The sequence below is a fragment of the Odocoileus virginianus genome, chromosome 9 (assembly GCF_023699985.2).
Source record: "Odocoileus virginianus isolate 20LAN1187 ecotype Illinois chromosome 9, Ovbor_1.2, whole genome shotgun sequence".
Lineage (NCBI taxonomy): Eukaryota > Metazoa > Chordata > Mammalia > Artiodactyla > Cervidae > Odocoileus > Odocoileus virginianus.
This window is the reverse complement of record NC_069682.1, coordinates 60,259,813-60,280,823: the sequence shown is the minus strand read 5'-3', so window position 1 is coordinate 60,280,823 and position 21,011 is coordinate 60,259,813. Positions and strand designations below refer to the sequence as shown.

The window sequence follows — 21,011 nt, the reverse complement described above, 5'->3', positions numbered from 1 at the left end:
TCAGAAGAAGCTGAGTCCCCCTTTCTGTCTGCAGGCTACAGCCTGCTAGGAAGGGAAGAAGGAAAGGGCTAATGCATATTAATTGAAAACTGACAACATGCCAATTACTGTTATCCATTCTACATCAGCCTGGAGAAGGGAATGGCAACCCACTCCAGTATTCTTGCCTGGAGAATCCCATGGACAGAGGAGCCTGATGAGCTACACAGTCCATGGGGTCGCAAAGAGACGTGATTGAGCAACTAAGCATATTCTACATCAGAAAAGCCCTGACAAGTCGGCGCTATTTCAAACCCCATTTTGTAGCTGAAGAAGCCAAGAGTTAGACTAACTTTGCCCAAGTTTGCAGGGGGAGTTAACAGGGCAAAGCTGGGGTTCAAGGCATGATTTTTCTGACTCCAGAGCCTGGGTCTTTCCCACACATTAGCTGCCACCACCAAATGCAGGAGAAGTCTGTTTCTCAGTTGGATGCTCACCAACAATGTCAACAGAAATTATCCTCTCCTCTCTGCTATATGTCCATTCTATGCCCATTCATGTTTGACTTCCAAGCCCTCCTTCCTCAGTGGGGTTCCCCGGTAAAACACACTTCACTCCTTCAACATGTATTTCTCAAGCTTTTCTTGTCTCCCCTGTTATAGAATACCATGGTTGAGTAACAAAGATGTGGTTCATACTTACTCTTGAGGAGCTTTCAGCGGGGAATAGGGAGAGGTAAACAACAACAAAATGTATGTATGTCATATAAAACACTGAACTGTGCTCTGAAAATCATTACAGTGGTAAATTTTATGTTATGTGTATTTTACCATAATAACAATTTTTTGAAAAAATAATTAAAATAATTTTTCAAATTAAGTTGAAAAATTAAATTAATTTTTCAATTTAAGTTGAAAAAATTAATTAAAATAAAGGAGAATGTGCCTTGCACTGTGAAGGAAAAATCAGGAAACTGTAATAGGGACAGCAAAGTGGAAAGACTTTCTTTTTTAGGAATTCTAGAAGTAGGTAGTCCTTTCCCTTCATAGAGTTCTTCTAGGTGACCATGGCACAGAAGTCAGGAGACCAAGACACTGACCAGTTGGAAACTTTGCTCTTCACAATGTCAGGCTTCCCCCTAATGCTTCCAGTCCTCCCCATCGAGGTGAGGTCCTTTGGCCATGGGAGCAGTTGGATCCTGTACAGGAGTGCCTCACTCTGCACACTGGATTGCAGGAAGAGGGGGTCACTGGTCACATGTAGATGCAGCCTAAGCCTGACCAGAGACGGGGAAGGGTTCAGGCCCTTTCATTGGTTCATTCTGCCCAGTCACAGCCTTCTTTCACCTTACATGAGACACTGATAAGTGAACTTTTCCTTAAATCATCAAATAAATAAGTATATTTGAGGGTTTCCCTGGTAGTTCAGCGGTGAAGAAACTGCCTGCAGATGCAAGAGACATGGGTTCGATCCCTGGGCTGGGAAGATCCCACATGCTGCAGAGTACCTAAGCCCATGCATCACAACTACTGAGCCTGTGCTCTAGAGCCCAGGAACCACAACTAATGAGCCCACGTGCCACAACTACTGAAGCCCACGTACTCTGGAGCTCATGCTCCACAATGGAAGACACAGCAATGAGAAGCCTGTGCACCACAGCTAGAGAATAGCCCCTCTCGCCACAGTTAGAGAAAACTTGAGCAGCAGCAAAGACCCAGCACAGCAAAAACTGAATAAATATTAATAAAATTATTTTAAAAAGAACTAAGTATATTTGAGACTTTCCTGATGGTCCACTGGCTAAGACTCTGGGCTCCCAATTCACGGGGCCTGGGTTCAATCCCTGGTCAGAGGAAGTTCAACGAAGTGCAACAAGGTTCAAAGATCCCATGTGCTACAACTAAGACCAGGCACATCCAAATAAATGAATAGATAAATTTTTTTAAAGCAATGAAACTGTATAAAATTGTCAGAACAATCACCTTAGGACTCTGGAAATTGACCAAAGGGATACATCAAATGGAGATGCATTTATTCTAGAGAAACTATCAAACCTCAGTAAAATCAATGAGTTTCATGGTGCATTTTAGACAGCAGCTGTTCCCACCTCCCCCACTCCAGCTTTGTGGTGGCAGTCCTGCAAGAGTGGGGATGCCTGTGAGCACTAGGAGCTTTGCTCTTGGAAGTCACTGATTTGATTTGGAGCAGAGTTTGGAAAATTCTTGCCCATGGATGTTGTTGGAAATAATAGCAATCTAGTGGCAAACAATCAAGGAAAATCAACAGTGCAGCAATCCTGAGGTCATGATACTGGTTGGGACAAGCAACAGACCAGTAAGCCAGCCAGAAATTTAACAGATCTGGAAAGAAGATAGTTACTGTGGGTCTTAATAAGGTTGCACACATCCCTGGTGGTCTGGAAGGCTGCCTACTTGTACAAGCCTATACACATGCTCAGGAGAGACTGGAGAGGGTTCTAGGTATCCTGTCATCCTTGGCTGAATGTGAGGTCCGGAGCATGCAGAAAGTTAAAGGGGATGAATTTGTAAACTGCCTGAATTGTCAGTGTGTTCTCCAAACCACATGGAGATCCATTGGTAAAGGGCAGAAGCTTTATTAGCTCAAGATGTTTAAGTATAACTTACAACAAATCAGTGACTGGACCATTAAACTACATTGAACCATGGTTACCCCTAGCCCTTCATGATCCTGGGTTAGGCAAATCCATAATACAAAGTCATGATCCATAAAATAAATTGGACTCCACCATGACTAAAGTTTTTGCATTTCAAAAGACACTAAAGGAAAAGTTTGCAAACCAGGTATGATAATGGACTTATATCCAGAATACATAAGGAACTCTTAAAAATAGTAAGATGACAGCTTAATTTAAAAATGGGTAGAAGATTTGAATAGATATTCTCTAAAGAAGACATATGAATGGCTATCTAATAAGTGCATGAAAAGATGCTATGCGTCATTAGGAAAATGCAAACTAAGACCATAATGAGATACCATCTCCTGCTCACTAGAATAGCCATAATCAAAAAGACAGACAAAACCAAATGTCATTGAGAATGTGGAAAAATTACAAGCTTCATACATTGCTGGTGATAAGTGTAAAATGGTGCTGCCACTTTGGAAAATACTTTGAAAGATTTTTCTTAAATATACAATTCCTAGCTGTCTACCCAAGAGAAATGAAAATGTATGTTCCTGCAAAAACTTGTAAACAAATGTTCATAGGAGCATTATTGATAATAGCCAAAAAGTGGAAACAATTCAGATGTCCATCAGCTGATGAGTGGATAAACACAATGTGATCGATCCACACAGTGGAATACTACTCAACAGCAGGAGTTAACTCCTGGTGCATGATACAATATACATTTTAAAAAATATTATGCTGAGGAAAAGAAATCAGATATGAGAAACTGCATATTGTATGATTCCATTTATAAACAAGGCAAATCTTTAGAGAAAGTGGGTTAGTGGTTACCTGGAATGAGGAGTGGCATTGACTGCAGATGCAAATGGGGATCTCTGATGGAAATGTCCTAAAACTGGGCTGTGGTAATGTTTATACAGCTGTATACATTTATTGAATCATACGCTTAAAATGTGTGAATTTTATGGCATGTGAATTGTGCCTTGATAAAATTGCTAAAATGCAAAACGAAAGCTAATGTTTCAGGATGTTTTTAAAAGGTTATATTTTGCTAAGGCTGGATAAGAAGGGAATGGGGAATGACTGCTTAATAGGTATGGGGTTTCCATTTGGGATGATGAGTATGTTCTGGAGTTAGGTAGTGGTGATGGCTGCATTATGGTGTGAATGTCCTAAATGTCATTGATTTATTGTACACGTTAAAATGGTTTAAATGGTAAGTTTTTGAGTGTTGTACAACAAAAATATTATGTTAGTTCATGTAAGTAACTATGTAACTATGTAAGTTCATGTAACTTACTATGCATCTTTTTCTAGATGATTTTTTAAAACCTTTTTATTTAAAAAATAGAAATTTAATTAAAATTAATTAAATTAAAATTAAATTTAAAGTTTAACTAAAATTGAAATTGAAAAATTACAAAAATAGTAAAAAGAGATCCCATGTACCCATCACCCAGTTTCTCTTGATGGTATCATCTTACACTATACAAACCAGGGAATTGACATTGACACAATTAGTCTGCAGTCAGTTCAGTCACTCAGTTGTGTCCAACTCTTTGTGACCCCAGGGGCTGTACCACTTCAGGCTTCCCCGTCTATCACCAAACCCCAGAGCTTGCTCAAACTCATATCCATCAAGTTGGTGATGCCATCCAACCATCTCATCCTCTGTCATCCCCTTCTCCTCCTGCCTTCAATCTTCCCCAGCATCAGGGTCTTTTCTAATGAGTCAGTTCTTTGCATCAGGTGGCCAAAGTATTGGAGTTTCAGCTTCAGCATCAGTCCTTCCAATGAATATTCAGGACTGATTTCCTTTAGGATTGACTGGTTCAATCTTCTTGCAGTCCAAGGGACTCTCAAGAGTCTTCTCCAACACTGCAGTTCAAAAGCATCAATTACTCTACAGACCTTACTCAAATTTTTTGGTGAATTTTTTTGTTTTTTTTGGTTGCAGTACTCGGCATATAGGATGTAGTTCTCCGACCAAGTTTCGAACCCATAGACCCTGCAGTGGAATCTTGGCGTCTGAACCACTGGACTGCCAGCAAAATCCCCTGGTGAATTTTTTAAAGCTATAAAATACCCACTGCAGATTTTCACTAGTTATGACAACTGTTTTCCTGTTCTCACCCCATGGAAGAAAACATTTTGATTTTTTTAAAAAATAAAATGATTTCTGACCCCACCCCCTCTATTAAAAACCTTAAAAACAACTCTGTTTTTCATTTTGTTGTTTAACATCTTCCACAGGCCAGGGCTGAATTAAGGGAGTGGCACTGGAAGTGAGGAAAGTGGTTTGGGGACAGAAACAAAAGGATTAAAAGTGGATTTGGAAATCAGGGGAGAGGGAGGAGTCAAGGATAACATATGGGTTGCTGGCTTCAGCAAGAGGTAAAAAGAGGAACACCTGCTGAGATACAGAAGTCTTGGGAAGGGTTTGGTTTAAAAGGAGCAACATGAGTTCGGTCTCAGGCTTGTCTGGGGTGACGGGTCTCTGAGACAACTACGTCAAGGTACGACAGACTGCCGGGTTTGGGGGTCGAGAGAACAGAAGCGAAGTCTGAGCCGAAGTTATGCAATTGGAGAGGGGCCGTCACCCATAAATAGTACTTAAGGTCCCCTGTCCACTCTGTTCCTGTATCCCATAAATATTTCTTAAATGATTAAGTCTTAGGGATTCAGAGGTAAAAAAGGTAATCACGGGACTTCCCTGACAGTTCAGTGGTTGAGGATCCACCTGCTAGCGCAGGGGATGTGGATTTGATCCCTGGCTGGGAAATTGAGATCTCACACGCCATGGGAGCAATAAGCCCGCTTGCCGCAACTACCGAACCTGTGTGCTCTGGAGCCCACGTGCCACAACTAGAGAGAAGCCCACACACCATAATAAAGGATTCCGTGTGACAAGGTAAGACCCGAGGCAGCCGAAATATATATATATATATATATATATATATATATATATATATATTTTAATGTAAAGGTCAGTCCCTGTGTATGTGGACCTTGCACTCAGGGCAGGCAGCTTGAGTGTGACAGACAGGATAGGTTGGTGGCTTTGAGCCTAAAGGAGGGAGGTCACAATATGTATTTTGTGATGAGATCTGTAATATACCCCTTGGCAGGGAGGACCCCACTGAGAGCTCAACCTCCCTTCTGTGGGAAGGATAGGGGACACACCATATGTTACCTCTCTGCCCTCACATCTTCCATCCCAGGCCCAGTTGGAGGGCCCTTTGGGGGTAAGCGAATGGACAGAGAAGTGGGAGATGAGGGCTTGGGAGGAGGTGTGGTGTGGAGGTCTGGGGAGCCACAGAGGCCCACAGGACAGAGAGTTGAGGGGCTGTCTATGACCTCAGTTTCTCATCCCTCCCAGTCCCAGGTAGAGGAACCAGTTGGCCGCCTGCCACTGGAGCCATCACCTGGGCCAGACATGAGGTGCTGGTGGCAGATTTTTGTCTTGTGCATCTTCTGGATACTCCTCTTATGGCTGATGGACCCCTGCCTGGATCTGAAGACTGACTCAACACCCCAGGAAAAATGGATGGACGTGGCACCACAGCATTGCAGCTGCCCTTGTTTCAAATTCAGGCAATGTGGCTGCCCGTCCGGGAGTCTCAATCACTCAGTCTGCCACCACACGGCTGGAGAGCGCTGGTTTGATGCTGAGAAGATGAGGGGGTCCCTGATGGGAGCAGCAGAGTCCATGCGCCCTGGTGCTGTGCTCTGGTGGTCGGTCAGTGGTCAACACTGGGGCGTCCCATCCCGTCCTCCCCCGGGCCCAGGTCACCTCCCACTTTCTGTCCCAAATCCCTGCCCTCGGCCCTGACTTAGAGTGCCTCCCATCTTCACAGCTTCAACTCCCGATCTCCCGATGGAGGTCCCACCCACTCAGGTCTGCTTCCCTTCCTCCAGGAGCCAATATCTGGGTCTTGGCCCCCCATCATCTCCCTCCTGCTGTTTTCAGGACCTGAACGCAGCAAGTGAGCTGGGCAGAGTGTGGAAGAAGCTGCTCAAGGTGATTCCCCCACCTTCAATGAGCCATTTTGATTTCTTCTGTGGGACTTGTGCCCTGATGGGGAATTCAAAGATCCTGCGGACTGCCAGTCTCAGCAACAACGTCAACCAACCCAGCATGGTCTCCAGGTGGGCCTCGAGGAGAGGGCAGGGGAGTGGATGGCCAGACCTGCCCCCAGAGTTCTTTCAGTTTCTACTCTCTTTCTCAGGATGAACCAGGTCCCTGTTCAGGGCATTGAGCTGCTGGGGAACCAAACCACGAGATGCTCCGTCTCCCACAGGAATGCCAGGGGCCAGGGTTCTTGGAGGCAGGTGCTGCTGCTGCTCCTGCAGCTCTTTGATCTCGCATGGACTTCAGATGCTCTGAGTGAGGAGATAGTGGTCTGGGAACCCAGACATTCTTAGTGTGGCAGGTAAGGGGAGGGGATGCAGCGGATGACAGAGGGGCCTCCAAGGAGACGCTCTACTGACTTACTGGGCACACCTGCCAGACCGTCCCAGGTCTCAGGGGCTGCTGAAACCCCTCCACTTCCTAATTCTTCCTTAGATTTCTGAAGGCGGTCCAGTTCCCTAGTAGAATGGAAGATAGAAAAGACCAGGTAAGGGTTCGACGGGCGGGAAGATGTGGTTGTGGGCTGCTGTGGGCTGGGACCCAGATTGGCCGCCACCTCTTCCTCTCCAAGTCCTGGTGATCAGCCCCACCTTCCTCAAGTACAACTGGGGCAACAGGCTGAGTTAGAGGGTCACTCTCCATCTTGGGGCTCATGGCTCTGTTCTGTACCTTGCATACCTGTGATTCAGTTAAAGAGTCTTGTCCTTTCTTCACTTAAAACTTTTCCTTGCTGGTGGTCCAGTGCTTAAGACTCCACACTTTCAATGCAGGGGATGCAGGTTTGATCCCTAATTGGGGAACTAAGATCCTACATGCTTTGTGGTGTGGCCAAAAAATTAAAAAAACAAAACAAAACTTTTCCCAGCTATGCCTTCAGCACAGAGTCTAAAAGTTTCTGCCTAGCTTCCAAGACCCTGTGTGGTCTGACCCCATCGCCTTTTCACACGCTGCTCCCTCTGCCTGGAATGCCCTCCTCTTGTCTCCCCAAAGAACCTTCTCTTCCCCCAGTACAAAGAGAATCGTATGATTCTCTTTTCTGGGGTCTGGGGTCTAGCATCACACCGTGTGCTCAGACTCTGTCTCCCCTGGGGAAGGTGAGCTCTGTTCTAGCTTCAGGAGGCAGCTGGTCACCCTTGATGCTGAATGAAGGGTGGTGGAATGAAGACAGGATTCAGCCTGCTGATGCATACATCCCTCTCTCATCCACTAGGATTCCCGCTTTGGATCTGGATCAGAAAAGCAAAGGAGGTGGTCCCCTTACTGGGAGGATGTTCATCAGACCAACAGAGATTCTGTCCATGCTCAGTAAGAAGCAGAAATGGAGGTCAGCTAGAGTGGACAAGCTCGCCGTTCACACAAGTCCACACAAGTCCTTGTCCTTTGGGCCTGAATGCAGGGGAGTCTTGGAGTTGCAGCAGGACTCTGGGGATGTTCAGGGATAAAGGTCAAGAGGAAATTGTATAGTGATCAGTCTGGTACTGAATAAAATCCTGGCCTGATTCTCCTACCTTCGAGGACAGTGTTGGGGAGGAAGGGCCTGACTTGACTTTCATAGCTCAGGGACAATATTTGCATTAATTTCTATGCCTGGTCCCCTGGATCATGCAGGTGATGTAAATTTAGAGCCAGCTCCACGCCAAGTGCAGGCCCAGACTGAGTCTCCAGAGAAGTTCATTTCCCATTGGACAAAAGAGATAAGCTTGCTTATATCACCCTATGCTGGTGGGTGAATTTTTGGGGGGCCCAGCTTTTCACCAAAGATTCAGCTCCTTGAGGTTCCCAGTGTTTTGTGGGGGCCTCCGTTCTGATTCTCTGCCTCCCCTAGGATCAAGGTCCTCTGCCTCATGGGCATTAAACTTCTAAGTTTCTGGGTAACCCCTTAAGCATCTTAAGCACTCCCCATACTGTTTTTTCAGTTCTCTTTTCATTTCTGGCATCTAGGGACTTCCTGTTTTCTTTTAACCTCTGGTCTGCATTTAAAATACTTTTTATTAAACAATGTAGATGTATATGCTTGCAAAATTACCAATTAACTCAGGAAAGATAAATGACATTTGAGTGGTAATTGCCTCTGGGGAAGAGACTGGGTAGGAGGGGAGCAAGAAAGGGACAGAATCCTTCTTTTTACTTACTTTTTATACCTTTTGGACTATGTACCACAGACCCATATTATATATTCAATAATAAATATAATTTTAAAAAGTTAAAACTATGTTTTGACCAGCAGACTGCATTTTTATTGTAGGAAAGTTTTTAGGTTATCTTCTTCTTCATTAATTTGCTAGATCTGGAGTCAAAACTAAGTCTTTGTAGCTCTTCTGCGGTTCCATGAACTTGGTTAGTATGTGATAAGGTCAATGAGTTCCATGGGCAATGGCTCAGTGCCTCATTCCTATGGAAAATAACCTGGCAGTTCATCAGAAAGTTAAACATAGAATTACCATGTGAGCCAGCAATTCCACTCTTAGGTAGGTTCCCAAAAGAAATGAAAACATGTCCACACAGAAACTCGAACCCAAATGTCTATAGCAGTATTATTCATGATAGCCAAAATGTGGAAACATGCATGCATGTTAAGTTGCTTCAGTTGTGTCCAGCTCTTTGTGACCCTATGAACTGTAGCCTGCCAGGCTCCTCTGCCCATGGGATTCTCTAGGCGAGAATACTGAAGTGGGTTGCTATGCCATCCTCCAGGGAATCTTCCCAACCCAGGGATCAAACCCACGTCTCTTACATCTCCTGAACTGGCAAGCAGGTTCTCTACCACTAGCGCCACCTGAGAAGCCCAGGTTACAGTCCATGGGGTCGCTAAAGAGTCAGACACGACTTAGCGACTAAGCAACAACAACCGGTAGCTTACAACAACAGAAATTTATTCTCTTACAGTTCTGGAGGCTAGAAGTCCAAATTTCAGGTTGATTTCCTTTGGGGGATCTGAGAAAGACTCTGTCCCATGCCTCTCTCCTAGCTTCTGGCGGTTGTTAGCAATTCTTACCATTTTGGTCTTATAGACAGACACAGCAATCTACTCTCTGCCTCCATCTTCACATGGCACTCTCCCCCTGTGTCTTCTCTTCCTACATTTTCCTTTTTTTAAAAAATAAGGACACCAGTCATTGGATTAGGGCCCTTCCTAGTCCAGTATGAACTCACCTTAACCTGCAAAGACCCTATTTCCAAACAAGCTCACATTCACTGGTACCACAGGTCCAGACTTGAAGCTAGTTTTTTAGAAGGGGACACAATGCTACTCACAATAGGCAGAAAAATGACTTTTCTAGACATACAAAAATTTAGAAATTTCATTTTTTACATAGCTTTTTTTCCTAGAGAATTTTAATGAATGATAAGAGGAAAGTAGTCCTAGTTTACTACTAGATTATATAGGAAACAATGTTTACCTAGTTGCAATATTATAAACACTGATAACAGACATTCTACTTTCAGAATCAGCCTATAATCCTCTGCCATTCAGTATGGTGGAAGAGCAAGTGAAACGTATCTAGTGTGAGAAATTGAAATTTTAATTTAATTAATTATTTTTGGGGGCTGTGGCACACAGCATGTGAGATCTTAGTTCCCTGACCAGGGATCGAACCCATGCCCCCTGCAGTGGAAGCATGAGGCCTTAACTGCTGGACCACCAGGGAATTTCTAAGTTAGAGACTTTCAAAAAAAAAAAAAAAAGAGACGTTCCCTGACCTTCCAGTGATTAAGAATCCATGCTTCCACCACAGGAGCTATGAGTTTGATTCCCTGGTTGGGGAACAAAGATCCCAAATGTGGCATGAAAAACATACAACAAAAAATTAATTTTAAACAACCTAAAATTTAAGATGAATGCAATTCAGTTTTTGGAACACTTCTAAGTATGTATACTTGTTATAACTGGACTATGTAGATCTACTTTTCAGGTTGTAAAATTTTTAAAAATCTATAGGTCATGTATTTTTGATGAAAACTGAGTGTTCAAATTTAGATATACTGTGAGTACTGTGAGTGTAAAATACAATTCTTATTTAGAAGACTTAGTATCAATAAAGAATGCAAAATTTTAATATTTTATATTGAGAATATGTTGAAATGATAATATACAGACATATTGTATTAAATATACTATTCAAATTTATTTCCTCCACTTCATTTTATTTTTTATTAAACTACAGCCACTAGAAAATTATACACATGGCTTGGCATATTTCTTTTGGATGGCATTGCTATAAACAAAGCATGTGAAAAGTAATGATACAACAGATTGCTTACACAACAGAATCTGAACGTTATCCTTGATGATGTAAACTTTCACATGCCAATGTTGGGAAGTACAAAAAGAAAAAAATTGGCAAATAGAAGTATACAGACACGGGGCTTCCCTGGTAGTCCAGTGACTAAGACTTTACGCTCCCAATGCAGGAAGCCTGGGTTCAATCCTTGGTCAGGGAACTGGATCCCACATACTGCAACTAAGACCTGGTACAGGACAATAAATAAATAAGTACTTAAAAAAGAGAAGTGTACAAACACAATATTCTCATCTCAGAGAACAAGGCTTTAAGAAATCTTGTCTTAAAAAAAAAAAGAAATCTTGTCTTGAAGTGACAGAATGAGAAATAGAGATGAGAGTCCAATGTGCAAAGTCACAAAGTGAGCAGGTATTTATTATTAAACATAATGATATGATTATATACAGTGGGTAGTCTGCATGTAATATCATGATATGGTGGTGTAAGCATATCATTTAGAGACATGGAAGCAAATGCCCGAAGAATAGTTAGGAGTCCTCTGAGGAGGGGCCACAGGGTAAGGAGTCAGGGAGGCTGGGAAGCTGCTGCTCCACATTAAAAGTCTTTCTGAATTCTGCGATTTTTGGGGGAAAAGTTTTCAAATATTTATCTTGGTAACAATCTTAAGGGGAAAAAAAAGAAATTCAATTCCTGAGAGATTTCAAGGGTTGACTACACCAAATATTCACTTTTGTCAAAATGGTAAATTCTCTCTGACCAAAAAAAGTCCCAGGGCTTCCCCGGTGGCTCAGACAGTAAAGAATCTGCCTGCATTGCAGGAGACCCAGGTTGGGAAGATCCCCTTGGAGAAGGGAATGGCTACCCACTATAGTATTCTTGCCTGGAGAGTCCCATGGACAGAGGAGCCTGGTCCATGGGTTCAGAAAAAGTTGGACACGACTGAATGACTAACACACACAAGCGGTCCCAAATGGCCCCTTCTTTGCCTTCTGATCTCCTGTTCCTCCACACCAGACTTGGCACATGGCCACTGCTCCCTCACCCTCCTGTCCCCTTGAGCTTAAATCCACACCTCCTTTGTCAGCCTGACTCTGGGCTGAACACCAAAGTGTGTGTTGGTGGGGTGGAGCATTTGTCAAGATGCTTGTGCAGAGGTCACAATGCATTCTCTGTGATGAGGTCCCCAGATAAAACTGGGCCGGTGTGAAAGACCTCACTGGACACCAATCTCCCTGGGAGACCACCAGACTCACCAACTGACACGTCTCCTGTCCTTTCAGCCTCTAGCCCAGGCCTTGGCAGAGTTCCTTCCAGTGCTTAGAGGGTGGCTGAGGAGGTGAGAGGTAAGGTGTTGGGAGGGTGTATGGTGTGAAGGGCTGGAGAAGGAATGGAAGCTTCTAGGACAAGGGACGCTGGGGACGTCTGATGACCCCAGCCCTTCCTCCTTCCCAGTACGTGGTGTCAGAGCCAATCTACTGCCTGCTGGGGCACCAGCATCTGGGCCAGAGATGAGGGTTCAATACCTGAAGCTGCATCTGCTAGCCACCTGTGTGCTTACCTTGTGGCTGATGGTCTTCCTTCTGGACCAGAAGTCTAACCAGAATGACCTTCGTAAGATGCCCAGAAATCGCTCAAAGACCTGCGACTGCCCCCAGAACTCTTTAAGAAAGTGTATCTGTAAATCTGAGGTCCATGAGTGCTCCACCTGCCTTGGCATTCCTGGAGAGTCTGTCTGGTTTGACGAACGCTTTGAGATGGACATTGAGCCCCTGATGAGGTCAGAAGTGCCCATGTCCTCTGATGCTTTGCTATTGTGGTTGGTCAGTGCACATTCTTGGTCTCTGTCCAGTCCCCAACCCCAACCCCAGGCCCTGGCCATCTCTCCCTCCATGGCCCCAGGCTCTAACCTTCTTCTATAGGTGGTGGGAGCCTGGGAAAAGCCCCTATATATCTCCCTCCTGCATTCCTATGAATTTTAGGGCATGGAGTCAGAGGAGTTTGGGAATCAGAATCAGCAGCCCCCTGAAGGGCCTTCCACATACCCACTGGACCGTGTGGGGTGCCGGACTTGTGCAGTGGTTGGAAACTCAAAGTTCCTACGGGGCTCTGGCCTTGGCCTAAAGATTGACCAACATGATGTGGTCCTCAGGTGAGTGCAGAGTGAAAGGTGGAGACCGGGAAGGTCATGACAAATCCTCCTCCCCAAAACGTCTATCCTGCTTTTCTTTCCAGGATGAACCAGGCACCTGTCCAAGGCTTTGAGGCGGACGTGGGAAAAAAAACCACTGTGCGTGTTACGTACCCCAAGATAGACAGCCCTCAGGATCCTGGTGCCCAGCTGCTGCTGCTTCCTCTGAATTCATCTGGTCTGCAGTGGGTCATGGACATAGTGCAGAAAGAGAGCATCATTCAGAAGGCAGAAAATCCTGGGTATGGTGGTGGAGGGTAGGACATTGTAAGGAGGATAGTGGGAACTCTGGAGAGACCCTTGCTAGCTATCAGGGCATCCCCCAGGCTTACCTAAGTTTGGGGACAGCTATGTCAAATGATGCTGAAATTCCCCCACCTCAATCTTGTTTTAGATTTCGGATAGTCCAGGTCCCCCGTGGAAGTAATGAGAAGAAAGACAAGGTGAGGGACCCAGGAGGGAAAAGGGGAAGGAGTAAAACGCAGTGGGTCGGGTTGGGCGGCCACTGGATGGACCATTCAGAAATGGACCTCCTCCATCTCCCCAGGTCTCAGTGATCAGCCTGAACTTCTTCCAGTATGTCCAGCAGAGATGGCTGAGAAAACACGGTCACTTTCCATCTCTGGGGTTCATAACTCTGTTGTATGCCTTGCACACCTGTGACCAGGTAAGACATGGTCTGCGATTCATAGAACTTTATCCCTTTGCCACTGAAAGCGTCTGTTTTCCTAGGGACTTCAGGTTAAGTCCAAAGTTGTCTGGCTGGTTTTCAAGATCCTGCATGGTCTGACCCTTTCACTCCCATCATCTCTACCAGCACTCTCTATGGGCTTCTCGGTTCCCCAAACAGCCATCTGCCTTGGGCCTTTCACATGCTGTTCCCCTGCCTGCAGTGCCCTCCCCTTCTCTCCCCAAGGAATCCTCTCTCTTCCTTCAATATGATGAGAATCAGCTCTCTTTCCTGGGCTCCGAGAGTTGCTCTGTGCATTCAGAGTCTTCCCTGGGGAAGGTGAGCTCTGTTCTTCTCCCAGCTCCAGGAAACAGCCTGTCACCCTCATGTTAAGTGAATGTTTGCTGAAGGAATGGTCAGTGGGCGTGGAGGCAGGGTGGGCTCCAGCCTGCTAACCCAGAGCCCTCTTCTCTCTTACCCCATCTCCCAGGTATCCTTGTTTGGTTTTGGGACAGACCAGCTCATGAGGTGGTCCCATTACTGGGATGATAAATATTGGTTCAAGAGCAACATGCACAGTTTTAAAGAAGAACAACAGGTCATCCTTAAGCTGCAGTGTGAGGGGAAGGTTGCTGTTTACAACTGAGATGGCCTCCAGCCAGTTCAGCCCACTGGAAGCCCCCGGAGGCTGACAGGTGGTCAAAAGGACCTTGGCGTGTCAGAGAGGGATAAGGGCTTCAAAACTACCCTGGATGAAGATCACTCTGCTATAAACCTCCACATGGTGACATTAAAGGACTACTTTCTCTTCTAGATTCTCAACAGTGAACATTTCATTATGTCACATGTATATTTTTACCTTATCAAAAAATAATTAAATGAAAAAGAGGAAAAAGCAAAGGTCGGGAAGATCCCCTGGAGAAGGAAATGGCAACCCACTCCAGTATTCTTGCCTGGAAAATCCCATGGACTGAGGATCGTGGTAGGCTACAGTCCATGGGGTCGCAAAGAGTTGGACACGACTGAGCAACTTCACTTCAAAGTTGAAAACACATTAAGTGAACCCAACTATACATCAAATTGCTAACATAATCACCAGGGAAAGAGGTAGCTAAAGTTCCTTTAGAATTCAATACACTGTATATCCTTTGTAGCATAGATTCTGTGGACAAAAAGAACCACAAAGAAATTTTAAATTTTACTCAGTAGACTTTTATTATAATACTGTAATTTATTATAATATTATAAACTATATAATAAATATCATAGAATAAAGTATATAAGTGATTTTGTTAATATTCAGTTCAGTTCAGTTTAGTCGCTCAGTCGTGTCTGACTCTTTGCGACCCCACAAATTGCAGCACACCAGGCCTTCCTGTCCATCACCAACTCCCAGAGTTCACCCAAACTCATGTCCATCGAGTTGGTGATGCCATCCAGCCATCTCATCCTCTGTCATTCCTTTCTCCTCCTGCCCCCAATCCCTTCCAGCATCAGGGTCTTTTCCAATGAGTCAACTCTTCGCAAGAGGTGGCCAAAGTATTGGAGTTTCAGCTTCAGCATCAGTCCTTCCAGTGAACACCCAGGACTGATCTCCTTTAGGATGGACTAGTTGGATCTCCTTGCAGTTCAAGGGACTCTCAAGAGTCTTCTCCAACACCACAGTTCAAAAGCATCAATTCTTAGGCGCTCAGCTTTCTTTATAGTCCAACTCTCACATCCATACATGACCACTGGAAAAACCATAGCCTTGACTAGACAGACCTTTGTTGGCAAAGTAATGTCTCTGCTTTTTAATATGCTATCTAGGTTGGTCATAGCTTTCCTTCCAAGGAGTAAGCATCTTTTAATTTCATGGCTGCAATCACCATCTGCAGTGATTTTGGAGCCCCCAAAAATAAAGTCTGACACTGTTCCCACTGTTTCCCCATCTATTATTAGGAACCAAATACAAAATCAGAGAGGGAGAGTAAAACTCCTGGGACATTATAAATTCAAACAGGAAACATCACTATGAGCTCAATTTTCTGTTATGTTTTATGATAAAATATACATAAAAACTGTCATTTGAAGGTATACAGTTCAGTGGCATTAAGTATATTCACATTGTGTGCAACCACTCCCATCTCAAACTCGCAATTTTCAAAATACGTTGTCTGTAAGTCCAAAAGCCACCCTAACATCCCAGAGACAATGATCAACCCTGGAATGTGTATTTCATTTTCTAAATACTTTTTCCCACTAATCTTTCTAAAAGTTTCAGGCCTGGACAAGAAAAGTACAAAGAAAACCTGCACATCAAATATGAGACAATTTGAGCATCAAAAATAGCAACTGTCACAAATGAGTCACAGTGGATATATAAAAATCCTTGAGTCCACATTGACACTCAAAGAGAAATCAAAACAATCAGAGGAAACTATTATATTAAATGGAAGTGGGAGAGAAGCATTTATCTTGCCTTTTTGGTAGAAACAGTATTCAAGGTGAGCCAAGAACCTCAGGTAATGAGGGTTTTCAGTCACTGGGTATCCAAAACACATCCACTCCATTTTTACTTTGGCCGTCCAACAACCACACATAACCTGACAAAATGAAAACATCCCTGGTACAGCTGAGAGCCTATTTACCTGCTTCCCTAAGGGCACAGAAGTGTGCTCACTGTCTGGCTCAGACCTAGAGTTCAAGAATCCCCAAAGGTGTGGGCAGTGCACTTGTCACCATCTTGTTGCAGATAACTGGACCCATATGGCATCGTATAATCATCATTTAGAGGAATAAAGTTATCCATTATGAAAGCAGACTTTAAAAAACTGGTTGCCCCCCTGGAAAGTGGTTAGAAAAGAATGGAGTGGGAAACTGCTGCCTTCTTTTCTATTTAATTTTCAACCATGTGTGTGCAGTTGTTTTCTTGGAAATAAATGAAACCAAGGGTATTCCCTGGGACAAGGGATTCCCTGGTGGCTCAGATGGTAAAGAGTCTGCCTGCAATGCATGAGACCTGAGTTTGACCCCTGCGTCAGGAAGATCCCCTGGAGAAGGAAATGGCAACCCACTCCAGTATTCTTGCCTGGAAAAATCCCATGGACGGAGGAGTCAGGCAGTCTATAGTCCATACGGTCACAAGAGTCGAACACGACTTAGCGACTTCACTATAGGGTTAGGACACCGCGATTTTACTGCTGCAGCCCTGGGTTCAATCCCCAATCAAGGAACTAAGATTCCACAAAGCTCATGACATAAAAAAGTGAAAGCAAACTACCTCCACCCCCAAAATTTGTTTGGATATAAGTTTACTTTAACCACATGACATTTTCTTGTAGGTTCTTTGCTCAAGAGGGAACAAAGGCCCTTCTTTCCCCTCTCTGCCTCATACTTAACAAGTTCGCTTTGGGAGTAGCCAGCACCCCCTCAGAGAGGCACCACACCAGCCTTTCTTGCCTTTTTCATTCCTGTGCCCACTACTTGATTTCCATGCCCTCCCTCGTCAGCTGGACCCTGGGCTGAGTGCCAAGGTAAAGGCAATCTTACCCACAAAGCCTACATGCAAAAGTTCACAGTGTGACCTGTGTGGTGGGGTCCCTGATACTACTGGGCTGGCATGAAGGATCCCGCTGGGCATCAACCCCTTCTCCTCTGGGGAGGTCACAGGATACACCAAAAGCACCTCTCCCCTCCCTCCTCTCAGCCTCCAGCAGAGTACCCTGCAGGGCTCAGCAGGTGGCTGGGGCGGTGAGAGGTGACGTGTTATAAGGAGTTGTGGCAAGCAGGGTTGAGGAAATGATGGAGGCCATGGGGCAGTGGATACTGGTGGAGTCTGTGACCACAGCTTCCTCCTTTTCCAGTGCCTGCTGTCTGAGTCAGCCTGCCTCTTGATCTGTGAGCTGCCCCATGGATAGGAATGAAGCGCTCATGATGGGCTCTAGGCTAGTGTGCTGCCTTGATGCTCACGTGTCTGGTGCTTCTGCTCTTTGGGCAGAAAAGTCTCACCTGACGGGCTGGCTGGTGCAACTCCCAGAGCGGCCACTGCTCCCGGGACCCACAGGTGCAGCCCTTGACGCCACATACCCGGTGTACCCAACTGGCTTGGCAAACACTTTGAAAGGGTCCTGAAGCCCTCTCTTCCTCCAGCATGTGCTGTGATGCTCTTCCTGGCCAGTGAGTCTCCTCCTGGCACCCAGGTCTGCCGTTTCTCTGCCTCCAGGCCCTGGAGGTGAGCTCCTCCTTCCAGTGTGTGTTGTGAAGTTCTGTGACACACAGTGTTGATGAGTATTTGCCAAATGCATGAAAAGTTGGATTAGGAGCAGGGGGGAATCAACCAGCCTGTCTGATCTCATCCATTGGATTTTCCTGTGTGGGCTTGGGCAGACTAGCTGAAGAGGTGGCCCCATATACAGGGAGGAGAGCTAGAGCCGAAGACTCCTGAATGGCTTGAAAAGCACCATACAACAGCAGAAGGCGAGAAACTCCTCCAGCTCGTGTATGAGACGACTCTTAGCCAGCAACCAGCCTCAGACTCTTGGTTGGATTGGAATATGAAGATACAGGAGAGGGAATGACAGGGAACCAAGACAGGGGGTGCAGGAACAATGTATGGGTTATCAAGCCCTGAATAAGAGCTTCCCCTGACTCCTGCACCCCAACTAGTAGCTGTAAATAACTAAGGAAGAACTAAATTTAAATACACATTCTTACCCTCTCCTGCCTCCACACAAATGACCACTAGCTGGGAACAGGGAGTGCCCACACTCAGATAGACACACGACTGCCTTCACTCATATCTCTCCTCTGACATTTGATCCATTCAAGGGGGTCAACTCTTTGCTTCCAAGTTCTTCCACCTGTATCAAGCTTTAGGTGCTATGAAGGCATATAAAAAGCTGGGGATGTTAATGACAAAGAACTAAGAAGAAAGAGGTCATAGGGCTTCCCTGGGGGTCCAGTGGTTAAGACTTCGCTTTCCAGTGCAGGGGCTGTGGGTTCGAAGCCCCAATGCAGAGGTGTGGGTTTGATCCCTGGTTGAGAAGCTAGGACCCCACGTGCCTTGGGGCAAAAAAAAAAAAAAAAAGGTCATAATGTCCAGTCCATGCCGGGCTGCCACTGTGTCAGGTGAGACTTTGAGCGGGGCCAGAGAACACAGTCCTTTTTAACCTGGAAAAGCCTCACTGCTCGCCATCACCTCCGTCAAGGTCTAGGCACACCCCTCTGGTCCCAGGAGCATAGGGGAGTAAACTGCAGGGGGCCAAGGTCTTGAGACCCCTTGTTCTTGTCTTTCCTTCTCCTTCGCCTGCTTTCTCAGCATGGTGAGCAGAGCTAAGCCTGCACCCCAGGATCGAGGGGAGGGGGGAGGGATCTCATGGCTCAGAGAACCCCGATGGCCCCTGCTCCTTCCTCCTCCCTGCCTCTGCTCACCATCCCCCAGGCTCTTCAGGACTCAGCATTTCCATGCTGCTCAGGGAGTCCCTTCCTCAGCCCTGGGAGTGGGTAGGTGGTCAGTGGGACAGGAAGTAGGAGGTGAGGTGTTGGGGGGAACAGCTAGAGGCCTCATGTGTCCTAAGATCAAACAACTAAACCAACTAGCTGCCCCAGGGTCTGGTTCCATGAGATGAAAGTGAAAAATCATTAGCTGCTCAGTCATGTCGGACTCTTTGTGACCCCATAGACTAGCCTGCCAGGCTCCTCTGTCCAAGGGGATTCTCCAGGCAAGAATACTAGAGTGGGTTGCCATGTCCTTTTCCAGGGGATCTTCCTGACCCAGGGACTGAACCCGGGTCTCCTGCATTGCAAGCAGATTCTTTACTGCCTGAGCCACCAGGAATGAGGCCTGATGCAGTCTTCGGCTGGAGTTTGCCTTGCTGCTTTTGTGGGTGAGGTTCTCCCACTTTCACAGATACTTCTAGAAGTTCAGCTGCTGGCCCCAGAGTGTCTGCATAGCCTGCCTCCACTAACAGGGTGTCTGCCTGATTTGCCTCACACTTCACATAGGCCCTGAAACCCCTGATGGAATCAGAGACCACCCCATCTCCAGAAGGCCCAGGCTCTGGGCTGCATCCTCTCCTGGGCCCCTTTCTTTAACCAACGGGGCCCAGCCTCCTCTCTGTGCTGGCACACAGGGGTGAAGTGGTGAGTGGTCTGTCTCTTCTCCATGGGTATCAATGCTAGGAAACCTAACCCAAGTCCAGCCGGCCAAGGAGGAACTATTCCAGCTGATACACAGGTCACAGCCATATCGAGTCCTGTTCATGCCTGTCCTGGGCTGTATGGTGGGGAATATGGGATAACCATTGATGAGCACTGCATTGCACTCTGGGAGAACAGGGGGGAGGGTGAGCCCCAGCACCTCCCTGACATTATCCTTTCCTATCTGCAGAATGAACCAGGTTGCATGTCTAGGCTCTGAGAACAGCATGGGCAATGGAACCTCCCTGCACACACCACACCTGAGAATGCCCTCGACCTGGAGGAATGCCCACGTTCTCCTGGTGTCGAAGCCTCCGGAGCTAGTGTGGGCTGCAGTGGGCATGAGCCAAGATGAAAGGGCACCTTTCCTCGGCTGGAGACCCAGAGTTGGAGCAGACAGCCCTCAGCCTTTAGGTGTAAATGTTGATCTTGTCCTCACCCTGTAGTCTGATTGGACTCTCCCCACTGTCTTCACCCTCAATGTATATTACCAGCTTTCCCTTCTCTACTTCATGCCAGGCAGCTTTTTCAGCCTTTAAGTTGCTGCTGGTCCCACATGGGGAAGCAGATGAGCAAAGGTAATTGGGTTGCGATATGGTGACTGTCGCTCTTACATGCAAAGCATGAAGCGCCTTGAGAGAATAGGGTGCCACACTCACCAGACGCAGCACTCCCTGCAAACAAGAACATTGCCCAGACTCTGACTCAGCTCTCGTGCCCTCTGCTCTCGGGACTGTGGGGCCTCGAGCAGCTGCTATCAAAGCAGAGAAGGAGAAGGCAGGATGGAGGGTGGGGATTTGTGGATGGAGAAGACCCACATGCTCAGCTCTGATCTCCATTCCCCTAGGTTCTGGAGATCAATCACACCATCCTCAAGTGCACCCATGAGATCCAGCTGGATGATCAGACAGTGAATTCCCATCCATCAGATTCACTGCACTGGTTATGCC

At 46.0% G+C, this 21,011-nt stretch overlaps 2 protein-coding genes across 5 annotated transcripts; both read left to right on the top strand.

Moving 5' to 3' along the window:
* Positions 1 to 5,758: 5,758 nt before the first annotated feature.
* On the top strand, positions 5,759 to 8,286 carry C9H20orf173 (chromosome 9 C20orf173 homolog). Its single transcript, XM_020893984.2, has 6 exons — positions 5,759 to 5,892; positions 6,027 to 6,386; positions 6,618 to 6,796; positions 6,877 to 7,080; positions 7,215 to 7,266; positions 7,990 to 8,286. Exons 2-4 carry the CDS (start codon positions 6,084 to 6,086, stop codon positions 7,070 to 7,072), a joined length of 678 nt encoding a protein of 225 aa, XP_020749643.2. The 5' UTR covers positions 5,759 to 5,892; positions 6,027 to 6,083; the 3' UTR covers positions 7,073 to 7,080; positions 7,215 to 7,266; positions 7,990 to 8,286.
* Positions 8,287 to 10,764: 2,478 nt separating this feature from the next.
* LOC110137557 (CMP-N-acetylneuraminate-beta-galactosamide-alpha-2,3-sialyltransferase 1-like) lies at positions 10,765 to 14,694 on the top strand. Of its 4 annotated transcripts, none has more exons than XM_020893991.2 (7): positions 10,765 to 12,359; positions 12,476 to 12,843; positions 13,003 to 13,172; positions 13,256 to 13,453; positions 13,606 to 13,654; positions 13,759 to 13,878; positions 14,372 to 14,694. In XM_020893991.2, exons 2-7 carry the CDS (start codon positions 12,532 to 12,534, stop codon positions 14,525 to 14,527), a joined length of 1,005 nt encoding a protein of 334 aa, XP_020749650.1. In that variant the 5' UTR covers positions 10,765 to 12,359; positions 12,476 to 12,531; the 3' UTR covers positions 14,528 to 14,694. The 4 variants fall into 4 exon arrangements, with proteins under 4 accessions (XP_020749650.1, XP_020749649.1, XP_020749652.1 ...); XM_020893990.2 differs by having other exon boundaries at positions 10,765 to 12,366; XM_020893993.2 differs by lacking the exon at positions 12,476 to 12,843 and having other exon boundaries at positions 10,788 to 12,359.
* The last annotated feature ends 6,317 nt before the right edge of the window (positions 14,695 to 21,011 follow it).

Excerpts from the sequence above, each read along its gene's own strand:
- C9H20orf173 (XM_020893984.2), top strand. The coding sequence starts at position 6,084 with ATGAGGTGCTGGTGGCAGATTTTTGTCTTGTGCATCTTCTGGATACTC. Across the intron at positions 6,387-6,617 it reads GTGCTGTGCTCTGGTGGTCG|GACCTGAACGCAGCAAGTGA; the intron begins GTCAGTGGTCAA and ends TGCTGTTTTCAG. Across the intron at positions 6,797-6,876 it reads CAACCCAGCATGGTCTCCAG|GATGAACCAGGTCCCTGTTC; the intron begins GTGGGCCTCGAG and ends TCTCTTTCTCAG.
- LOC110137557 (XM_020893991.2), top strand. The coding sequence starts at position 12,532 with ATGAGGGTTCAATACCTGAAGCTGCATCTGCTAGCCACCTGTGTGCTT. Across the intron at positions 13,454-13,605 it reads CAGAAGGCAGAAAATCCTGG|ATTTCGGATAGTCCAGGTCC; the intron begins GTATGGTGGTGG and ends ATCTTGTTTTAG. Across the intron at positions 13,655-13,758 it reads GTAATGAGAAGAAAGACAAG|GTCTCAGTGATCAGCCTGAA; the intron begins GTGAGGGACCCA and ends CCATCTCCCCAG.